General features: G+C 42.7%; 1 protein-coding gene across 2 annotated transcripts in view; it reads left to right on the top strand.

The window, feature by feature from the left end:
• PSEN1 (presenilin 1) overlaps positions 1-10,206 on the top strand; it is a 43,684-nt gene extending 33,478 nt beyond the window's left edge. For both annotated transcript variants that reach the window (XM_048484078.1, XM_048484079.1), the window contains 3 exons: positions 3,325-3,443; positions 6,426-8,696; positions 8,843-10,206. In XM_048484078.1, the coding sequence (XP_048340035.1) occupies positions 3,325-3,443; positions 6,426-6,581 (275 nt within the window). In that variant the 3' untranslated portion in view covers positions 6,582-8,696; positions 8,843-10,206. The remainder of the gene's footprint in view (positions 1-3,324; positions 3,444-6,425; positions 8,697-8,842) is intronic.
• The last annotated feature ends 8,424 nt before the right edge of the window (positions 10,207-18,630 follow it).

An 18,630-nucleotide genomic window follows, 5' to 3' on the forward strand; every position in this document is an offset into this window, starting at 1 on the left:
GCAGACTTCATTTTGGAAGGCGGAGGTGGATCTCTTCGCATAGCGGCAAACCACCAGCTACCAACCTTCATGACCAGATTTTACCCACCCACAGGCGATAGCTACAGATGCTCTGAATTCGCTTTGGCCCGAGGGCCTCCTGTATGCTTCCCTCCGGTCCCAATCATCCCCAAACTTCTGAAGAAGCTGAGAGCAGAACAGGCAGAAATCATCCTGGTGGCAACTGCGGGTGGCCAGGCGACCATGGTTCTCTTCTAATTCTACAACTATCCATTGCCCCCCCGCCACCCTACGAGTCCCCCAGACATGCTGTCCCAGGGACCGGCCCACCACCCCAACCCTCAGTGGTTCTGCTTGACCGCATGGCACTTGAGCGGCAGGCTTTGAAGAGGAAGGGCTATTCAGACAAGGTCACAGACACTATACTGGCCTCTAGAAGGCCGTCCACAACCAACATCTACAACTGCTCGTGGAAAGCTTTCTGGTCAAATGGGCCAGAGCCGCTCACATCGACCGGGTGAGGAACTCCCGGTTCCACAGATTCTCCAGTTCCTACAAGCAGGCTATGAGAAGGGGACTCGGAGTCGCGACCCTGCAGAGACAGGTGGGCGCCTCGCAATCCATATGGCCCAAAGGCTCAAGGGCAGCAGATCTCTAGGCACCCAGACATCATCCGCTCCTGAAAGGGTGTGCAGCAACAGCAACCACCGACTCTTCATCGCTTTCCCTCTTGGAAGCTCAACACGGGTACTCAGGGCCCCTCACTAAGCCACCGCCGAGCCCATACGCTATACCGCTTAAGTGGCTAAGGATGAAAACCCTCTTCCTGGTCGCAGTTACATCCGCGCACGCTAGGGTTTCCGCTCAGGGCACTATCGGTCAACCCCAACCTTTGCTTATTTCAAGGACAGGGTCGCCCCTTCTGCTGGACCCCACCTTTCTGCCAAAGGTGGGCCCCTCCTCCACACCAGACAGGAGGTCATCATCCCCAATCTTCTTCCCTAAACCATCTCATCCAAAGGAAGTCCGTGGCACGGCCTGGATGTCGCTGGTTGGCCCTGGAAGGAGTTCATTAGACGGACGGAACCCATCAGGAAAACCGAGGGCCGGTTCATGAACATCACGACGCTTCGAGCAGGGAGTACTGATGTCTAAGAGCAACTATCAGTAGCACCATCAGGCAGTGCATCATCGAGGCTCACAGGGCCGCTAACATACCAATCCCACAGGGAATCACAGCACATTCTGACACGATGCACCGTAGCCACGCGGCGTTCAGTAGACAAGTGCCTGTAGAAGACATCTGTCTACGGCCACTTGGTCCCTCCAGCTCGACTTTTCATCAGACATTACAAGATCCAGTCTATCTCGGGCGGCGGAAACGGCCTTTGGAGTCAAGAGTCTTAGAGCACATATTGGGAGACTGATCATCCCCACCCAAGTTACAGGGACACTGCTGGGGGGAGGTCCCAGCCAAGATGCCCTAAATTAGCCTCCAGGAGAGAAGCGGTCCATTGGTTCACTTACCGTGAAGGGGCCTTCTCCGCAATGAGGGCGGTAATGCGGCATCTTGGCCTCCCAAAGATCAATCAGTCTCTAAAAGCAAGAAGTTGCACATAAAAGTTTCTATGTTTAATAAAGTTGTGTTTGAAATCTAGAGCATGTTATTGGAATTCTTTCTGTTACCCCTGGCACATAGGAGATGGTGACTGCTTTGTCAATAGATCTCTGGGGAACCAAGATGGAGGCCAGGGACGTCACAGGAAGTGGAAAAAATCAACATCCTGCCTCTCTAGACAAAGGAAGGGAATCACCCGGCCAAGATGCCCACGTCGCCCCACAGGAGAAGGCCCCTTCACGGTAAGTGAACCAATGGACCGTTTTCTAGGAGGCATAGAGTACTGGATACAGTTTTGTGCATTCACATCATTTTAAGTAGAAACTGCAAACTCCAAGAAAATTACTTGCTCTGTGAGCAGGAAAACAGTAGTGATCATTTATTGAAAAACTATAATCAAGTAAGACACATGTTTGAAGAGGCGCACACATCATTCTGTTAGACTTCAGCATTCACAAGGCAGGAAGAGACAAGTGATGTGCATTTGATAAAAATTCAGTAATTTTCAGATTTCAGGAAATGTGTTCATATAGGTTTTCCAGAATATTCAGGATCCCAATACTGTGTGGGGTTTCAGATTTTTTTTCCCCAATTTTTTTCAGGTCAATTTCTTGAGGGGGTGAGTCTGAAGTGGCTATTTTTCATACAAATGACACTAAAATTGCAGGGAATCTAGTCCTGCCTTTTTACTAAAGACACCCCCCCTCCAAGTTCTAAGGAAATTGATAGAAGGGATCTAATTCTGTAGCCCCTGAACATAGTGTGCCCAGCCATCCTACTTGTCTCCATTGTTTACTATGGGGGTGGGAGGTGGGGAATTCCATTCTGTCTCCAGGGCAAGGAAGCCAATAGCCAAACACACCAGCCACTATTCAGAAGCCTCCAAATGCAAATAGAATCAATAAGTCCAACAGAAGCAACATCAAACCAAATAATCCAAATCAAACAAACCTTCCAAGATAGTACCCGCATGGCCAGCCAAGACTGGCAAGACACAGACTTACGCTAATGTCATTCCTCCGAGGAATACTATAAAGCAGAAGGCAGGGGATTTGAAGCACCTGAGTTCTCCTCTCTTGGCAGTCTGTAGCCTATGCAATCCCTGGCTTGTAAGAGAAGCTACAGGAGCTGTTACCGTTCATCACTGGTACACCTGTTTCCTCACCTCTTTATAAAGAAGAAACATATGCATGAGCTTCATGTTAAGTCCCTTTCAGTTCTTCCTGTTCTAATTGAAATGCTCATCTGTTTTCCTAACATATTTTTTCCAGTGACATTTGTGGGACAGCTTCTTTATAATAGTATCAAAAGCAACATTCTTGACAGCATATGTGATAGTAGCCTCTGAGCCACTAGAGAGAGGTCTAGCTAGACTGTCTCTTTTCTGGCCCAGTAGCTAACATAAACCAGTTGATATCCAAGGTCTACAATAATTTTGTTAGGTTTTTTCCAATCATATTTGTTTGCTATGCAAGAGCCTGCTACATTGTCAAATGCTTCTAAGACACCCCCTCCCCCGCCCCCCTGGGAAGTGGTGGAGTGAGTAACCAAAAAGATAGAAGGTGTGAGGTGTGTCACATTGATTCTGGATTTAAACAGTAGATGATAATTAAACTTGTTTCTGCACGTCGTGCTTTTAATGACAGGTTTGAATGACAACTGCAACTTTGTCTCTTTGCTTAGCCGTTCTGTTTTTCCTTTGCAGGGGGGAGTGAAACTTGGCTTAGGAGACTTCATTTTCTACAGTGTTCTAGTTGGCAAAGCCTCAGCAACTGCCAGTGGAGACTGGAACACAACTTTAGCTTGTTTTGTAGCCATTTTAATTGTGAGTATGGTGTTAGGTAGCGATTATCATTTTCTACTCCATTCCTTCTAATCAAAGTGATTACAATCATGTCAAAGAATTCCAGGGACCTCACTTCAGACTATTATTTGAAGTAGTTTTTTTCAGTCCACCTTAGCAAGGTGGAATAGTTCCATTCTTTTTATGCAGTTTGAATCACCTTTTTGGGGATTCAACATCATTTCATGTATACGCATACCAAGTTTCATTAGGGAAGGACTTGGCAAATTATGTAAGAATCAGCAGAAAATGAAGTTATTTAATTTGGTAGCAATGAATTGAATAACAGTAAGGGATGGATGGAGTACAGAAATCCTGCCCTCTTTTCCTTTAATTGGTCAGTACTTGATAGGGTTAGGGTAACAATAATGAAACATGTTACATTTTTGTTAATTATTTAAGTTGACAAATTTGTCAACCAAAAGAGCATTTATTATGATTGCTTTGAACTCTCATGAACCCAGCTACCAGTGGCACATGTAAACATATATATGGGGGAATTTCAAAAAGTTATTCTTTGCTGAAACCACAAAGGGTTTTTTTTCCTCCACTGTTCTAAAGGAGTTATTTTACATCAAGTGACGGTACCAGTGCAAAGCGTCTTGCTACTGCGAAGGAGAGAGGAGAGTTTATTTCTTGCTTGGTGCAAAAGGGACTTTCCTATTCACCACCCTTAGGCCTTGTTGGTTAGTCATAAAAAAGAAAATAATGGGGTCTTGTGACATTTTAAAGAGTAATGAATTTATTGCTGCATAGGATTATGTGAGTCATAGCTGACTTCAGCAGATACATGAATCATTACATTCAGTTGTTATTAATACCAAAAGTTAGACTCCGTGGGGATTTGGGAAGATTAGGCTGCTACATTAAAAACTGTTTCTTTAAATGGGGTTATATACACTATTCAGATTCATCTTAATTTGTTGATTCTGCTATAGGAAGTGGCCCAAAAGCTGTTTGAATGGATCATTTACTCTCTTTTTTCCCCATTTATACTCTGCAATGTAACATCATATTCCTTGTCCTTGAAACTGGCCCTTCCTGCCTCTCTTTGTAATAATTTCTTCAGCCCCACCATCTTCCTGCTGTTGGTAGTCTAGAGATTAATGTAAATCTTCATGCATTTGGTAAAGTGGACTCTGGCTGTCACTCTGAAATTCATAAACAGAAGGCTTGCTTCAAGTGAGTTTTCTGGTCTGTTGCAAAGTCCTGACAGTATTCCAGCCAACTCCACACTTTCATTTCTTTAGCTTGCTAATCCCCATTGTGAACCAGGCCCTATGACTGATTGTGATAGGTGTCTGGGGCCTACTTGCTTCTTAAATCTTGGGAATAAATTCCAGAGTACTGAATAGAACACAACAGGGAATTCCAACATGGAATTTCAACTCTACTCCCTAACAGCTGATTGACGAGCAAAGCACTGAACTTACCCTGGATAAGTATAATAAAGACAGTCCACATATGCAGACTTACATTTCTTGACTTGACAGCCACTGGATTCAGCATCTCTTCTCCATACCAAACAGTTAATCTTGGAGCAAGAGGGGCTTCAGAAAAGCCTGTCACCTTTGTATCTGCAGTGAACCCCTATTCAGAAGCAGCTGTCCAGTCATAGAAGTTATTTGGCTTGGAATTTCCCAGCCTTTTGGGAATCAGGGGAATCCCCCACCCATGACAGCCATTTTGTGATTAACTAATCACTGCTTTTTATCAGCCAACAAGGCTGTACAAGATTGGAGGCCCTTTCTTTTGCATTTGAGAGTGTGCTCAAATTCACTTGGAAATTTGCCATAATATTCTTGCAAGTAAGCTAGTGAAATGTGGACTAGACAATGCTACTATTAGATGGATTTGTAATTGGTTGACTGATCGAACTCAAAAGGTGCTCATTAATGGCTCACCTTCATCCGGGAAAGAAGTGACTAGTGGGGTGCCACAGGGATCTGTCTTGGGCCCAGTGCTATTCAATGTTTTTATCAACAACTTGGATGATGGAATAGAGGACTTGCTAATCAAATTTGCAGATGGCACCAAATTAGGAGGGGTAGCTAATACCCCAGAGGACAGAGTCAGAATTCAAAATGACCTGGACAGATTACAGAGCTGGGCCAAAACAAACAAAATGAATTTCAACAGAGATAAATGTAAGATACTACACTTAGGCAGAAAAAATGAAATTCACAGCTATAGGATGGGTGACACCTGGCTTGACAACACTACATGCGAAAGGGATCTGGGAGTCTTAGTAGATTATAAACTAAACATGAGTCAGCAGTGTGATGTGGTGGCCAAGAAGCTAATGCAATTCTGGGCTGTATCAATAGGAGTATAGTGTCTCTATTCTGCATTGGTTAGACCTCACCTGGCATATTGTGTACAGTCCTGGGCACCGCAATTCAAGAAGGATATTGACAAGCTGGAATGGGTCCAGAGGAGGGCAACCAAAATGGTAAAAGGTCTGGAATCGATGCCCTACTATGAGGAGAGACTTAGGGAGCTGGGGATGTTTAGTCTGGAGAAGCAAAGGTTAAGGGGGGACATGATAGCTTTGTTTAAATATTTGAAGGGATGCCATATCGAAGAGGGAGCAAGCTTGTTTTCTGCTGCCTCAGAGACTAAGACACGGAGTAATGGATTCAAGGTGCAGGAAAAGAGATTCTTTCCGGGCTGTTCGACAGCGGAATTCACTGCCTGTTAAAGTTGTGGAGTCTCCTTCTTTAGAGGTGTTGAAACAGGCTGGGTGAACATATGTCAGGAGTGCTTTGATTGTGTGTTCCTGCATTGCAGGGGGTTGGACTTGTTGGCCCTTGTGGCCTCTTCCAGCTCTGTGATTCTATGATTCTCAATTCTCTTATTACTGAGGATCTTCTGGGGCAAACAGTTTTTCATGAAACCAGGCAATCTTACTTTGTGGGTTAAAATTCCATTAATTTATATATGTTCTTTTTTTTTCTTCTTCAGGGCTTGTGCCTTACCCTCTTGTTGCTTGCCATATTTAAAAAGGCCTTACCAGCTCTTCCGATCTCTATCACCTTTGGGCTCGTTTTCTATTTTGCCACAGACAACTTGGTGCAACCCTTTATGGACCAGCTGGCATTCCATCAGTTTTATATCTAGCACACTTTAAGTTGAAATCCATGGACATTTATATTAACTGTAGCAAATGTAGAAGGGAGGAATTATTTCTGCCTGTTTGTTAAAACTGCTGCCATACTGGGCTTCACTGGATTCTTCACTGTAAAACTGGTCTCAACCAATGTGGTCTGGGGCGTTAAGTCTTCAGCATTCTGAACTATAAATCTTTGTAAGGACCATTTGTACTAAAGATGCCTGTGCTTCCACCAGCAAGATAACTACTCAGCGCACACGTTTCACCCCACCCCCGTCCAGAGTGCAGAGAATGGCTCTGCAAAGTACAGGTAAATCAAACTAAGCTGTCTGAACCACCTGAGGAATTAGCCTGGCTTCAGCTGTAATCAGTACTTTCATTCTGGTTCTCCTGTGGGATACCTGGAGAGCAGTGCTTAGCTGTGGCAAGAAGATTTTGTCTCACGTGAAGAAAAAAATCATGCAGGTTATTCTCTGTACTTGTTTGGTTACATCTTAGATTTTAAGTTTCACTCAGCAAGTTTGTAGCCTTCTCCAGCACAGAACACACAGTTTCTATAATTGCTGCCAAATGGTTCTTGGATTCCGTTTGAGACAGGTTAGTTGTATAACCAGAATTAGAATCTTTGATTCCAGAAGATTTTAATTTCTTACTGTATTTGTATAACCTGTTTCCTAGATTTCTTTCACTCTTCTCACCCCCACCCCGCGTTCCCCATAGACTGAACACTCAGTGTTACATTTCATCACAGGAAACTCCATAATTTATTTGCATGTTGAGGGGTAAAACAAGAAACCCTTAAAAAAGCTACGGAAGACCAGTTGGACCACTATTTTTTTAAGTTGTTTTTTAACCAAGTGACAGATGCGTGAATGTCACCTTATTCTTTTTTGTTTTGAAACTTATAATTGTGTAGTGTTCCTTGAGATCATTGTATAAAATGGAATATGTTGTATTGAGGAAACAAAGGTAATAAGAGAGAATTCCATATTATCTGAAGATCCTGTGCTTGTACAGTTGCCAGAAATGAAGATGTAACTTTTTTACCATTTACTACTTTCCTTTTTTTACCCTTTTGTCTAAAAAAATGACAGAGATGATGGTACAACCAGGAAGATCAGTCTGCATCCTTAAATATCACCTAAATGGTTGTCCCTGAAATATTTTTTATTTTAAGCTGTAGGGCTGATAATCACATTGTTTTAAAACACATGTAGCCACTGCACTGGACTGTCTTGGCATAACCTTTGAACATTCACATCAATTACACTAAATTTGAGCTGGTCATCTGTGTGGATTTTTCAGGCAAGATCTGTGAACAAAATACTAGGTTTGTGTCTGGTCTTGCTCATAGGAGCATTTAATTAAAAATCATGGGGATAACCAATTCTGAAGTAACTTTTTTCCCCTATTACTGTGGGAATCAATCCAGGAATACTGCCATGGACAAGCATGTTATGTCACACAAAGACCTAAAATCTCACACATTCTTGTAAAATTATGTTTTGTGTTAATAAGGGCTCTGTTGTGTATCTTTGAGTGGCTCATCTTGAGTGCTCTTAAACTCCAGCTGCGCTATGTCTACCATCCAGAGATTATATTATTCAGTAGAAAAATGTTGTTGCCCAAATAACCTCATGTCACTAAATGGCTGACAGTTGCTTACTGAATTCAATTTGGATAAGGATTAATAAAATGAAAATCATATCTTACCTTTGTCTGACATAAACTAGAACTAGTTGTGTAAATAATACTCACTGTTCATGAAGAATAGGATTTGAAATGATCTCTTGACTGGCATGAGTTAAGCTGTTGATATTTTGTTTGTATTGTTCCGTGCATCTGTGCTCATCTTTGAGAGAGAGAGAAATCTTTTTATGTCAAATACACAAACAATAGAAAAAGATTTGCCAAAAACTGTTTGGTAGCTGGTAGTGTGCACCCTTGAGTCAAGACTCAGCAGAGTTGTTATTATAGAGGGTGCATTTATTTGTGTGAGATGTTATCTGAAAAAAATGGACTTCAATTCAGACTGTTAGAAAAAGATACTAGTTTTTCACTGCCAAGAACAGGTTGAACCAAGTTTCACAATCCTATATCTGTAACAGTGGACCTGTATCTAGGTCAGGGAACCTGCGGCTCTCCAGATGTTCAGGAACTACAATTCCCATCAGCCCCTACCAGCATGGCCAATTGGCCATGCTGATGAGGCTATTTAAATTCCAGGGTGAACATCTGGAGAGCCGCAGGTTCCCTACCCCTGATCTAGGTTGTACCAGTTCAGGCTGTAGCTTATATGATATTTTAAAAGATCATGCAGCTTGTATTTTTTAAAAAGGAGAGAAAAGATAATCTCTGCCCACAAAAACATGTCAGGAAGAAAACTGGGCAAAAACTAGTTTCCATAACATCAAATTTTCTGGGTAGAGAGAATATTTTGTACCAGAAAGTGTTCAGTCATGTAAATGCTCATCTGTAGTCTAAAGTAGTGTACAGCCTCGCTAGAGGTTTAAACCTCGTTAGAACTAAGTTGCTGTCACACAAAATTGTAGTGGAGATTTCTTTTGAGCCAAAATTGGTCAGTTTATGTGCCTATGCTTTATCAAGTCCTTAAATATTGAGGCTGAAGATTAAAAGTTACTTTCATCCAATTCACTGAATGTTGAGAAATTTAAAGAAAGTGCTAGTTATATTATTGGATCTTGGATATACTGGATCTTCAGGGTATACCCCTAAGGCAGAAGAAACAAGAAATGGAAATACCATTTCTGTTACATATGATGATAGAAGATTGACTGTATTCCAATACCAGATACTTAAAGACAGCATTAATGTTAGTGGATTCAATGATAAGATGACAAACATGCTCATGAGTGCATTAAGCTTCTGTGCTTTTTGAAATTGTAGCAAGCCTGTAATGTGATATATGGACAAATATTCAGTAAACCTATCAGATTTGATTCAAGGATTGCCTAACATTGTGGATTCTGTTCAAGGTTATACTGATAGCTTCTCTAACTTCAAATCTGAATAGATAACTAGCCAAAGCATTGAATATTACAGGAGCACTTCAGAATTGTGAACATTGGTTTTTCATTTCCTTTTTTGCATATTGGATTTATTCCAGACAGATATCTGAAGTTGCAGAATTACCAGTCATCAACTGTATAGTAATAATTGAGAATAAGATTCTACTTGGATGTTGCATCTGCAGTTTCATCCCTGTATATTACAATTGCTTTGTTATTGATTTAGAAAGAGAAATATTGGAGTACAGTAGAGGGTAATATTAGGCTGGATTAAGTAAATATCTTCAATGTTTATTGGTAAATTATTTTGGCAGCTACCATGTAAAGACCATTATTGAGAAATCTACAGTACTTTATTTGTACAGTAGCATGATCTTGTTTCTTAATACTGGCCTGCCAGTGGGAATACTGAAATATGAACTAGAATTGTATGCTTTTACACTCTAGTATGTGTGTTCTTACAGACATTGACTTGTACATTATCTGAACTGAATGTGAATAAATCTTTTAAAACACCTTTCCAATTAAGATAATTTTGATAGGTTGTTGCAATTTTCCCTATATTTATCAAATTATTTAAAAAATAAAGAATGCATGGATCGTATGATTATCTCTCATTATTTATTGAGTTCTCAGAGTCATGCAGACTGGAAGGGCATCTGTGATCACATCTAGATATCAGATCCTCAACCCTTAAATTAATATGGGCTTATCTCCAAGTTAACTGAGGGAATTTTTTAAAAGCCAAGTAGCTCAAGCAAGTGTACCACAGTGCTTGTTGTAGATTGAATAAACTCACACTATTTTCTCATGATACATTTTTCCGATCCCAAAACATTATATTCAACACCAAAGCAAAATTAAACCCTGAACTTCGCTGAGAAAAATTTCTTGGCTTATGAATTAAATGTGATATGTAAAATACCACAGTGCCGTTCATATCCAATTAAGCTTTAAAATTAAAATGGTTGCCAGGAATCATCTAGTGAATTCACTACAAAATTCCAATTGATGTTGCCCAGTTTGAGATTTTAAAATCATTATTTCACAGTTACATACATTAGTTTATCCTAATCTAAATTATTTTAGCCTTAGACCGCTTCTACTTGGTGAGGATTCTCTGGGTTGCCTTCATCACTGCAGCAAATGCAGAGTTGGGTGCATTGGTGGAGCTTGGCTGGAGCTTCTACAAGTGGAATGTTCCATGCACTTTCTTGTAATTTTCCCTTTCTTAAAAAAAAGTAATTGCTATAGCACTGTAACAATTGCAGAATTGTTTTTTAAAGTCCTGTGGCATGGAAATAAGGATGGAAAGCCAGCCAGCCAGCCGGCAAAAGGAGGTCCTTATTTGGGCAGTGACTCCCCCTGATGTCACTGCCCAAATAAGGAGCTCCCTCTCCCTGCCGGCTGGGTTTGACAAGCCCAGCTAGCTGGCAGGCAGAGGGAGGTCCTTATTTGGGCAGTGACTCCCCCTGATGTCACTGCCCAAATAAGGAACTCCCTCTGCCTCCTGGCTTCTTACCCTCCGCTTATACCTGAGTCAATAAGTTTTCCCAGGTTTGGGCAGTAAAATTAGGCGCCTCGGCTTATACACGAGTATATACGGTATTATAATTATTAATTTCTTGCCTTGAAATTTTTTGAGAAAGATCTGAGAACTCGGCGTAAGCCAATTTCTGCTTTAAAAAGCAAAACCATCATCTGCTTATAGCAGAAATGTGACATTATTGGCTAGCATGGGGGGATGGTAACTCTTTATCTCTGAAGTAGCTCAAAAGATTATTGATACAAAGGCTGAATAATGCTGGCACTGGCATTGAGCCTTGCTTGTGCTCCTTGATCCTATTTGATAGATTACTATGAAGCCTACACCTCTCATGTAAATACCACTATGAAGGTTTTCATTAGTCATATCGGCCTGCAGCCAGTAGAGGATTTCTCCAACTTATTTCATAATCTCTCTTGTGCAATAGAATCAAAAGCATCAAGTAAATCTATAAACACTGCATATAAACATCTTCCTCTCATAGAAGTATATTTCTTTGCTAGAAAGTGAAGCACTAACCCATGGTCTGTAACACCTAAACCTCTTTGAAATCCTGCCTGTTCTTGAATAACAATGTTCATTCACCACCCATTCCTGTAACCTAACATTCAGGTAAGCAGAGTAAAGTTTGGAGATACTGATAATAAGCAAATTGGTCTATAATTTGTTGGTTTGTACCTTGAACCCTTTTCATAAATTGGAACAAGAATAGACTCCTGTTATGTCTCAGGAATCAGGAGTCGGAGGAACAAAACATGGTACTTTATTTCATGGCTGCTCCACACACAAAGCCTAAAATCACTCTGCAGCTGTGCTCAATATAACACACCTACTGATTACCAATTCCAGTGCAACAGCTGCAGACTCTTAAAACAATACAGTACCTCACAATCAATACAATACATTACACCCCTTCCCCCTAATTCCTGTAATAATCTGGTGGGATTCTCTTTCGCTGAGATCGTCTCAGCTCCCGCTCTGGCTCCTGAGTCTGTGTTTGTTCCTGGTTCTGCAAAACAATTGGACCATTTGCTGTTTCCTTATCCTGCATCTCCATCTGCGCCCTTAACGCCCCAGATTCCTCGGGGACAATTGGACTATTTACTGCTTCCTCATCCTGCAGCTCCCATCTGTGCCCTTAACTTAGATTCTCGAGGGACCTGGGGTTCCTGATCTACTATTGGACCTGGCACTCTTTTTCTTACTTGGTCAACATGTCTGCGGATCACCCGCCCCTCTTCAGTTTCCACCCTATAAGATAAGGGCCCTGTTGGCTGCCTCACAACTGCTGGGACCCAACACGGACCTGTTCCATACCTCATGGACATACAATCAGACGCTCCTATCAAATGTCCAAGGTGCTTTCAACACTTGATCTTCTTTTCGTGGACGATCATCAACTGAATCAGGATGCATTCGGGTCCAGCTTAGCGTTGTAAGTTTCCGATTCATTAGTAACTCCGCAGGGACTCCTCCGGTGGCTGTGTGTTATGGTGTTATGCTGTGTTAACAAAATTTCGCCAAACCGGGACGGTGCCAATTCCCCTCTACTATTAAGCTGCAATGCATCCTTCGTTGTACGCATCTATCCTTTCTGCCTGCCCATTCGTAGTCGCGGATGAAAAGGGGCCGAGGTAACCTGGCGAATAACACCATTGGCCAGGGAATACTCTAAACTCTTTGGATACAAACGCTGTCCCATTATCCAATACCACCGTATCCGGGAGGCCGTGGGTTGCAAATAACTTACGCGGTGCCCTAATTACTGTTTGTGATGTCATTGACATTACTGGCACTACTTCTAGCCATTTAAATATGAGTCCACTACAATGAGAAACACCTGGCCTTGGAAGGCCCTGCAAAATCAGTATGTATCCTTGACCCTCACGGTCTTTTGTGGACTCCCATTGATAGGCTCGAGGGTGGGCAGATGGCGTTATCTGACACTCCTGCACCTGGCCAAATCTTACCTTTCTATTTCACTATCCATCTTTGGCCACCACACACAACTATGGGCCAATGCCTTCATTCTCACTATTCCGGGTGCCCCACATGTAAGGCCTCCAGTAACTGGTCCCAAAGCTGTGGGATCACTACTCTATTTCCCCACAGTAAGCACCCCTTGTGGACAGATATCTCATGCTGCCTCATTCCAAATGGTCTGAATTTTTCCTCTAACTTACCCAATGGCCAACCCTTCCATGCCCAATTCAAGACTCGGGCAAGCACTGGGTCCTTAGCTGACCTTTCTGCTACTTCTGCCGCTTGCACTGGAGGCTCTGATAACGATTCCAACATCAAAACCTCCAAAAGCGGGGAGTGATCTTCCTCCTCCCTTTGTACTGGCAAGCGACTCAATGCATCTACATGACCAATTTTCTTTCCCCACTGGTGCTGCAAGACATAATCATATGCATTCAGGAACATTGCCCACCACAGCATTCTAGGGGACAATATCTGTGGTGTCTGGCACTCAGAGGAAAATAATCCCAACAGCGGCTTATGGTCTGTAACAATCACAAATGGTCGCCCATACACGTAATCATGAAACTTCTTAACCCCAGCCACTATTGCTAATGCCTCCTTATCTATTTGCGCGTAATTACGGCTCCATTGTAGACAACGTTCTAGAATAATACGCAATTGGAGCTTCCCGCATATCCTCCAATTGATGGCTCAACACTGCTCCAACTCCATATCGGAGTAGCATCGTGACGCCAAAATTAATGGCTTCCTCTCATCAAAATGAACCAATACACTTTCTGATGACAACAATCTTTTGACATCTCGGAATGCCTTCTCATGCTGACTTGTCCACTGCCACACTGCCCGTTTATCTAATAAACGATGCAGTGGCTCTGCCATTGTGGCCTTATGCTTTAAGAATGAATGGTAAAAATTTAGCAATCCCAAAAATGCCTGTAACTCTTGCTTTGACTGTGGTGCTGGGGCGTCCTGGATGGCCCTCACCTTTGCTGATGTCGGGTGGATTCCCCTTTCATCTACCATGTATCCCAAAAACTCTACTTGCGCTACTCCAAACACACATTTTTCACGCTTGATGCGCAACCCTACATCTGAGAAGCACTGTAGTACTTTCCATACCAGTGTCATAAGAACATAAGAACAAGCCAGCTGGATCAGACCAAAGTCCATCTAGACCAGCTCTCTGCTACTCGCAGTGGCCCACCAGGTGCCTTTGGGAGTTCACATGTAGGATGTGAACGCAATGACCTTCAAGGCTGTTGCTCCCGATCACCTGGTCTGTTAAGGCATTTGCAATCTCCAGATCAAGGAGGATCAAGATTGGCAGCAGTAGACCGACGTCTCCTCCATAAATCTGTCCAAGCCCCTTTTAAAGCTATCCAGGTTAGTGGCCATCACCACCTCCTGTGGCAGCATATTCCAAACACCAATCACACGTTGCGTGAAGAAGTGTTTCCTTTTATTAGTCCTATTCTTCCCCCCAGCATTTTCAATGAATGCCCCCTGGTTCTAGTATTGTGAGAAAGAGAGAAAAATTTCTCTCTGTCAACATTTTCTACCCCATGCATAATTTTGAAGACTTCAATCATATCCCCCCTCAGCCGCCTCCTCTCCAAACTAACGCTGCAGCCTCTCCTCATAGGGAAGGTGCTCCAGTCCCTCAATCATCCTTGTTGCCCTTCTCTGCACTTTTTCTATCTCCTCAATATCCTTTTTGAGATGCGGCGACCAGAACTGGACACAGTACTCCAAGTGCAGTCGCAGCATGGCTTTATATAAGGGCATGACAATCTTTGCAGTTTTATTATCAATTCCTTTTCTAATGATCCCCAGCATAGAGTTTGCCTTTTTCACAGCTGCCATGCATTGAGTTGACATTCCCATGGAACTATCAACTAAGACGCCCAAATCCCTTTCCTGGTCTGTGACTGATAGCACTGACCCCTGTAGCGTGTATGTGAAGTTTGGATTTTTTGCCCCTATGTGCATCACTTTACATTTTGCTACATTGAACGGCATTTGCCATTTCTGAGCCCACTCACCTAATTTATCAAGGTCCCCTTGGAGCTCTTCGCAATCCTTTGTGGTTCTCACCACCCTACATAATTTGGTATCATCTGCAAACTTGGCCACCACACTACCCACCCCTACTTCCAGGTCATCAGTTCCTCCTCAGTTGCACCCACTATCAAGACCATCAAAATACGGTATGACTCCCGGCAAGTTTCTTAATATTTCTTCCATCAAGCTCTGGAATATCCCAGGAGCTACGCTCACTCCAAACTGCAGCCGCTTTACTCTGAATGCCCCCCTGTGAGTCACTATCGTCTGGGCTTTTGCAGTGGCATCATCCACTTCTAGCTGTTGGTATGCCTGCGCTAGATCTAATTTTCCAAAAACCTTTCCCCCTGCCAATGTTGCTAACAACTGACTGACAACTGGCAATGGGTAATGATGTTTCTGCAATGCCTTATTAATGGTGTGCACTTATAATCAGCACAAATGCGCACATCCCCATTGGCCTCGGGGTCACAATTGCCTCCCATTTTGCATTTACCACTGGCTCCAATATTCCCTGTTCAAATCACCAATCTAATTCTGCATCCACTTTAGAGCATAGCAAAATGGAATACTGCGGATTTTAGACGTATTGGGGTACTAAAGGATCAAGATGCAATTATATAGGTGGACCCCTGTACTGCCCCAGTCCCTCATCAAATACACTTCTTAAATTCTCCACTAGCACCTCCCATGTCAACTTACTAACCCCTAAGGAATTCGTAATTGTAATTCCCAACCTCCCAAACCAATCCAGTCTCAATAGGCTCAGTCCAGCCTCTTCCACTATTAACAATTTCAAACATCCATCAAACATATGATATTTCACATGGACATTATACATGCCAACCACAGATACTCTATGTCCTTGATAATCCGTAAGTGGTAAGTCACCATCCCACTGTCCAAATCATCCTGTGGGCAAAATGTTTTATAAGTGTCCCATGACACGATGGAGAATGCTGACCCAGAATCCACTTCCCCCATCACACAAGGGACATCCTGGATCTTCACAGTCACCGGCCAACTTCACGCTGGATCTCAGGTTGCACATGGTTAATAACATCAGCTGCTGTAAACACCATCACACTGCTACATGTGGCCAATTTGGCCAAGCCAGCTACATGGGGACAGCAAGGTGCATCCACAGAGTGTGTAGCCCATGAGCTCGAACATGTCTCTTGGTCCCTGATGCCTTTTTTTCTCTGCACATCTCCCAATATGCCCCAACGCTTACAACAAAACATTGTGCCTCTTTAAATTTACACCTTTCTCTCTTCATACCCACCACAACTCACACATTTTCTGTTAACATCCTCCCCTCTGTTGTGGTGGTCTTCCCATCTTCATTAACACATGCTGCAGTCTCTGAATTTCACCATTACCTGGGTCTACAGTCCCACTGCCAGCTGTTTGTAATCTCTGTGGGCTTCTGGTTTGTCAGACCTCCGGTAGAGGCTGCAGCAAGTTCAAAATTCAAGGCTTCTCTTGCATCGTCATTGGAAAGTCAAGTCTGTATCTTTGCCAGTAAAGCAACTTTTATAATGGTGCCTCTCTCTCAGGAGCCACAGACCAGACGCATCCCCTTAACATTTCTTCCAAATTGGAGAAGCCTACATTACATTGTTGTGCCAACCGCCTTCGTAAAGGTTTCGCAACTTATAATCTGCAATGCTTTCTAGTCCCTCCTGATCAATGGGGCGAGTATAAAACACTGCATCTGCAAGAAGGCTATTTCACAGGACGGTTGGGGAATGAAATGATTCCTTAATGCAGTCAATATCCCTACAAGCGGCGTTGCTGATAAGTCTCTTGGTGCTATTAATGCTGAGGCGAGGTCAAACACCCCTTCACCACAGAGGCTCAAAAACATGGCTCTTTTCCTTTCTGGCTCTGTTATGCCATTTGCCAGAAGATAAAATTCCAATAGGGCCTCATAACTCTGCCACTTCAAAGGAAACTCCAAATTAAACTGTTCCAGCTGCCCTTGAAAAGCCATAATTTACTCACATTCCATGTTTCACTAAAACCCTTCCAAGACCTTTCATAAGTTTAACCTTCGTCGCCAATATGTTATGTCTCAGGAATCAGGAGTCGGAGGAACAAAACATGGTACTTTATTTAATGGCTGCTCCACACACAAAGCCTAAAATCACTCTGCAGCTGTGCTCAATATAACACACCTACTGATTACCAATTCCAGTGCAACAGCTGCAGACTCTTAAAACAATACAGTACCTCACAATCAATACAATACATTACACCTTCCATTTCACAGGGAATTCACCAGTTTCTTAAATTTTTTTGTAAATAATTGGCCTAAAATTGTAGCCTGGTCCTTGGGATCTGCTTTCAGCAACTCTATCAGTATCACACCAAGCCCTGGGATTTTCCCTGATTTTCTCCTTTGAATTAAGGTACGCATCTTGTTTTTGGGAACAGAGTGCCAGATTTCCAGCTCTCCTTCAGCTTCCAACGCTGTTTCTATATCACACCTCCTTCCATACAAATTCTTGTAGAATTTTTCCCAAATCAGAGGGGGAATTGACAGTGGAATTGAGAAGGTGACATAGGCAACTTGAAGTTACTGAACTCCAAGAGACATGATTATCATTATTGTTATAGGCAGAGATACATTGTTTCCCTTTTCTCTTCAGCATTTCCTATTTCTTAAACTTTATTACTTTGTATTTTTTTAATCTTTCTAACCCATCTGCTACATTCAGAAGGAGGGAGGGCACTATGTCCCCTCAGCACTGGACATACTTCAGGCTAAAGTGACTTTGCAAGTAACTCATGAGGCAGAAATATGGATTGAGGAAGTTAATGGAAAAATTGATCAACCTCAAAACCATTTTGTGAAAAGGATCCTGGGGGATCCAAACTATGTTTCCAGAACTGCTTCAAGGGAAGGGCTTGCATTGAGATAGCTGGAGGTGCATGCCTGCCTGGCTACAACCTATAAATATAAGAATTTAGGTTCTCTTTTCTGGAGATGGCTTTGGGCTATTAGCCAGAGTAAAGCAAGAGCACTATGGGAATGGAAGGTTACATCTTCATGGCCTTTTGTGCAGCCCCACATTGAGAACTGCATTTGTGCAGACAAGCAACGGTAACAAATAGTAAGCTTTAACGAAGATTAGAACTCTCCAGAGTGCTCCTCCCCTCCCAACCAGAGCCTCAGGGCAGGCTCTCCTGCCTAAAAGGTCACATGACTAGGAGGGAGGAGGAGCACTCGCCTTAGTTCTTCTGCCGCAGAAAGCAGTAGCAAGTTTCTTTGGCTCTATTGTGTGGGGTTGTCTCAGCATGCTTAGTTTGTTTTTCTGAGGTAAAACTTCTCTCTTCAAAATGTTGCTAAAGGAGAAGCAGTATTTAAGAAATACTCCACTTGTGGACCCAAAATGGCTAAGAATGATGCCCACAAGGACTGCCTCCTGA

Source organism: Sphaerodactylus townsendi, linkage group LG02, assembly GCF_021028975.2.
Source record: "Sphaerodactylus townsendi isolate TG3544 linkage group LG02, MPM_Stown_v2.3, whole genome shotgun sequence".
NCBI lineage: Eukaryota > Metazoa > Chordata > Lepidosauria > Squamata > Sphaerodactylidae > Sphaerodactylus > Sphaerodactylus townsendi.